The sequence below is a fragment of the Triticum urartu genome, chromosome 7A, assembly GCF_056163025.1.
Source record: "Triticum urartu cultivar PI428250 chromosome 7A, HENAU_Tu73, whole genome shotgun sequence".
Taxonomy (NCBI): domain Eukaryota; kingdom Viridiplantae; phylum Streptophyta; class Magnoliopsida; order Poales; family Poaceae; genus Triticum; species Triticum urartu.
In genome coordinates, this window is record NC_141879.1 from 332,303,762 (window position 1) to 332,308,498 (window position 4,737).

The 4,737-nt window shown below is 42.0% G+C and overlaps 1 protein-coding gene across 2 annotated transcripts; it reads right to left on the reverse strand.

Annotated features, from left to right (window-relative positions):
• Window positions 1–223: 223 nt before the first annotated feature.
• Window positions 224–3,421, reverse strand: LOC125520731 (uncharacterized). Of its 2 annotated transcripts, XM_048685723.2 has the most exons (12): window positions 3,110–3,421; window positions 2,782–2,981; window positions 2,529–2,678; window positions 2,271–2,406; window positions 1,754–1,950; window positions 1,513–1,590; window positions 1,310–1,399; window positions 1,139–1,212; window positions 945–1,029; window positions 767–831; window positions 650–675; window positions 224–518 (listed from the first exon to the last, which is right to left on the reverse strand). In XM_048685723.2, exons 5-12 carry the CDS (start codon window positions 1,945–1,947, stop codon window positions 513–515), a joined length of 618 nt encoding a protein of 205 aa, XP_048541680.1. In that variant the 5' UTR covers window positions 1,948–1,950; window positions 2,271–2,406; window positions 2,529–2,678; window positions 2,782–2,981; window positions 3,110–3,421; the 3' UTR covers window positions 224–512. The 2 variants fall into 2 exon arrangements, with proteins under 2 accessions (XP_048541680.1, XP_048541678.2); XM_048685721.2 differs by lacking the exons at window positions 224–518; window positions 650–675; window positions 767–831; ... (1 more) ...; window positions 1,139–1,212; window positions 1,754–1,950 and having other exon boundaries at window positions 1,304–1,399; window positions 3,110–3,420.
• Window positions 3,422–4,737: the final 1,316 nt, after the last annotated feature.

Sequence of the window (4,737 nt, forward strand, 5' to 3'; positions counted from 1 at the left end):
CATACAGGGACAAAGTGGGGCGCATCGGGCACAAAAAAAGAGCTTGTGATGCATCATGGTGCTCGAGGCGATGTTTTTAACCAAATAAGGGCATGTACAATGGTGGCATATGAATACATATGCCCCATAACAAAAAGTAATTTAAAGCAGCTACACCTGTAAGTGGCTGACTCAGAACCACCTAAAAAGCATGCCAAACCGGCCACTGAGGGCCTAACACTGATTGGTAGACGAGGCTTCTCTGCAGTTCAAACTCATAAAACTAAGCATATTTGACTCAATTCAGTAGATAGAACCAAGCATATTTGATTCAAAAACACAGGAAATGTAGGACACCAGTGAACAACACTGCAGCACAAAGGAGAGATTAACACCAAAAACAATAGGGTTCAGCTTGGGTGGATAAAATCGTTTACTATAACACAAAGTACTGCAGCCCAAGAGATAGTCTATGTCGACTTGGCCAATCTTTTTAGTAGATTATTATCAGCGCTGCTCCTTCATTACGATTATCAGCTCTATAAAAAAAGGAATGTCAATGTCCAATTGAAAAACTGAAGAGGGTAAGTAAATGCAAATGACATAAGTTTGCAAAGACAAACAGCATGTTCACTTCCAAAACATTTATCTGCTTCGTAATTTGACTAACCTCATCATCTGCATTTCCTAGCATGCCTGAAACAACAATCAACGCTTGTTAGTGAGAACACTGAGACAAGAAACATAAAAATGAAAGATGGAGCTATGCATTTTTCTTTCAAGTTACCCTGGATCTTTACAGCGCTTTTGCTTCTCTTTTTGTCCTTGTTATTTTTGTCATCAGATTCGCCACTAAAATCAATATGTATACTTGTTAACCATTTTCGGGAAGCAACAGTATATTACTTCTGACAAACAGTTTAAATTCAACAAGAAAAATAAGATATTGTTTATTGAAATCATACCTCGAGTGAACAGGTATGGTATCAGCATGAGCCACAACGTCACCACTGGTAATATGAATACCCAAATCCTCCAGAGTTACACTGTCTGAAACAACAAATGATGCTCGTAAGCGATAATTTGCGCACAAGACACATAAATAAGTATAAACCCATGTAGAAGTTGGAACCAGTGAATTCTTCTTTCAAGTTTCTACCTAAGATCCCTCCAATGCTCTTCCTTGTCTTGCCGCTCGTGTTGCTTTGGTCAGATTCATAATCAGATAGAGACCTGGCAGGATTTTTTTTTCAGAGCACACGCTAGTAAATAGCAATTTGCACCAACATAATAAATGCAACAAGAAAAACAAGATGATGCTACATCATACCATGATGGAGTGGCACCCAAAACAATGTTGTTAGGACTGCCAGCAATCACATCTGCACTTTCAGATTCATTGCATGGTTCAGATAGGTTCCTGACAGCACAGTAGCACACATCACGAGCACATGCCAGTAAATATCTTTGAGCACAAACAAGATAAATTCAACAAGAAAGAAAACAAGATGATGTTTATTATTGACATAATACCGTGGCAATGGAGCAGCACTGTTGGTGAGAGTTTTAGGAATGGGAATATCATCAGGAGAAACCTCATTTGATTGGTGCCTGAAAGCACACACCAAAATTACACTTATGGCTCAAACAACACAGATGCAACAAGAGATATAAAATAATACTCCCTCCGATCCATATTACTTGTCTTAGTTCTAAGACAAATAATATGGACCAGAGGGAGTACTACTATTCAGATCGTACTCTGTATACATACTTCTTCAAAGCAGTACGAACACGTGCAATCGGATCATAGTCGATATGAGATCCAGGAGGAAATCGTTCTTGAATAAGGATCAAAAGTTTCAGCAAACTATGTCGGATTTCTTCAGAAAGGTAAAGCTTTTGCTCGGCTCGCTTAGCTTCTGGAGCAAGCAAGTGAGCATGTGCAGTAGAAGTCTCCATTTTCATGCCCTTCAAAACATCATTTTACAATTGGTAACAGTGGCGGAGCCAGGAAATTTGAATTAGGGGGGCCGATTGCAGTCAAAATAGGTTGGGGAGGGCCAAAGCATAGAAAAAATAGACTTTAAGCATAAAAAATTGCTAATTACGCACTGTTCATCAGTGAATTAGCAGCAAACTCCTACTGTCAGGGGGGGGGGGGGGGGGGCAGGGCCCCTGCTGGTCCCCCCCTGTCTCCGCCACTGATTGGTGATGAGAAGCTTATGGCCATTGAAGCATGAAGACTGGAAATTAGGTAAAGCACGTTTTTGGCAGAGGCGTGAACTTACCTGTGGTCAGAAAATATAAGGCAACCCGCCGGACCTCAGTGCAAAACTCAAGTTTCTCTTGCCTCAGTTCAACTGGAAACTCATCAGCCTTCGTGGTGCACAATACATACATCAACTTAGCCTCCTCCGTGATACACTTGAAAACAACAACAGATTTTCAATTGGTGCAAAATAAAATAGTGAACACCAAGCGATTACTGCTACAAATTGAATAGACAATGCCAGAGGTTGACAAGTTCTGTATTTTGCAGACTGTACCATAAAGCAAGCAGCTGGAACGATGGATGTTGCTGGAACAGTGAGTGTAGAAGCTCCATTCTCGAAACGACTTGCTTCTTCCACTATCTTTTTATTCAGTTCAGGATCGTCATCAAGGATGCCAGATAACATATGCTCTGCCTCCAAACACTTGATACAAGTGTTTTAAAATGGTGTGAACAAGTGAATTAGCAGAGCAATCAATCAAATACAGTAACATTGTTTAGTTTTAGCAGAGGCATGAGGAACTTACCCCAGTGGCTGCTGCAGCGTTGAGATGTGCAACTGCAGAAGGATCTTCAAAGTTCTGGTCTTCCAGCTTGAAAGATTCATAAACACCTTTGATATTCTTCTGATAATACTGCTGAAGGTAAGTAAAATAATCCTCGAAGAGAACAGAACCACGCATCCACGGCAACAGCCTCTTCCAACCCCATGCGGTTTCCACAAGATCTTAACAGGGAAGAAAGACAAGTCAGATGGTCAAACCCCAACAGATACATAAAGATAGAGCGGAAAATCACAGCATCGGGTGCATATGGATCGCGAGCCTCAATCTTAAACCGAAGAATAAAGCTTACCCTTTTTCTTGTGGCGAATGACATTTAGCGGAGGAAGAATCACGCCACGATTGCTTTTCAAGACTTTAAGAAACTCCTTCGTAGGTCTTCCAGGCGGTAGGATGAAGCGGCAGCGGAGAATTTGAAGTACGGCAAAATCCAATGTCTTCTTCAGATCTAGGCCAACATCCACTATTCCCTATATCCGCGGATCAATGTCAACATCCAGCGGATCTATATCAAGAGCCATCATATTCGATTCTAGGGCAGAATCTAGATTTGACGGAACGGGGTGTTGTTGGTTAGGCTTGTCATAGTGGCGAGTAACTTAGGCTAGTGTGACACTAGTCTAAGTTAATAATAACTTAGACTAGTATGACATTAGCGTAAGTTATTATTTTCATAATGCAAAGTAACATAATAGTAGTAATTTAGATGGCTTCATTAATTATCTTATAGACTTATCTTGTCTTAAAAAGCGCTATGTTACAGTAACATATTACGTTACCACCTCTTATTAATTACTTGCCACATAAGTAAAAAATTCTTGAAGTGTGCTATGTTACTAGCTAAGTTACTCCCACTATGACTAGCCTTAGAAGAGCCGCCGACGAGCTTCGTGGTAAGATGAGGAGATGCGGGAGAGGCTAGGGCTTTACTTCTGCCGCTGGACAGAGATACGGTTTGTTATATATCGGTAGTTTACGGGCCGGCCACCAATTCCGTGTTTAATGGGCTGGTTGGGAGGCAACGGGTGGCCGTTAGGACCTGTATAAATAAGTCGAGAGCTCATATTTGAGCGGCCCCTCTCCTCCAGCGTGCCCTAATAGGTCGGCCCAGGAGCGGGGTGGGATGATCACCTGTTTCTATTTTTTCTTTAAAAAAAGACATGCTTTTTTCTTGTTCAAAAAATCTAACGAATCCGAATATGCTATTCACTCATCTGTTCGATAATCGCCGAAAGTCGGGAAAACATTCCCAGATGTTTTGTCGCTTCATCTATAACGTGTAGCACTGCGTTAGGTCATCCTTAGCACAGCATATTACCATGTCATGCATCATGACGTATTTCTTTGCTTTGTATTTATTGTTTCTTCCCCCATCTTCTCTCTGATAGACCCCGAGACCGACACTGCTCCCGAGTACGACTACACCTTTGACGTTCAACCACTTGCAGTAGAGCTTCCCAAGCAAAACCCCCTTGATCATTCTTATATCGCCCATTCCATCTCTCTCATGCTTGCATTAGAATTTGCTACTATTGTTCTATAGCTCCTATTATGATGCATAGCCTATTTTTGTAACTTGTTATCCTACATGCTTAGTACAGGTTGAGTAGTGATCCATCAGTGACCCTTGACCTTGTCCCTATTGCCCCCGCTTTGTTACCGGATGACTCGATCAACGTGATCGGGGTGTAGAGACACTCACATCACCGCACACACCCTTAGCTGTACGACTCTGCAGAGCTACTATCGAGTGCCGAGGGGATACCTCGTAACGCACTCCTGATAATCTCTATAGTGTAGCTAAACGGTCGTGGATTACGGAGGGTGATTCCTCCTTCTCCACCCCAGAATAACGACTCCGTCGTGAACCACTTCAAGTGTGAACCCTTCGAGGGTGATTCCTCCAAGGTCACCTTGACG

Bases quoted from the DNA above. Each gene is read 5' to 3' on its own strand.
- LOC125520731 (XM_048685723.2), bottom strand. From the start codon at position 1,947: ATGAAAATGGAGACTTCTACTGCACATGCTCACTTGCTTGCTCCAGAA. The intron at 1,591-1,753 runs GTATGTATACAG...GTGTGCTTTCAG, and splicing joins GTTCGTACTGCTTTGAAGAA to GCACCAATCAAATGAGGTTT. The intron at 676-766 runs GTAACTTGAAAG...TTGTTGTTTCAG, and splicing joins AAGCGCTGTAAAGATCCAGG to GCATGCTAGGAAATGCAGAT.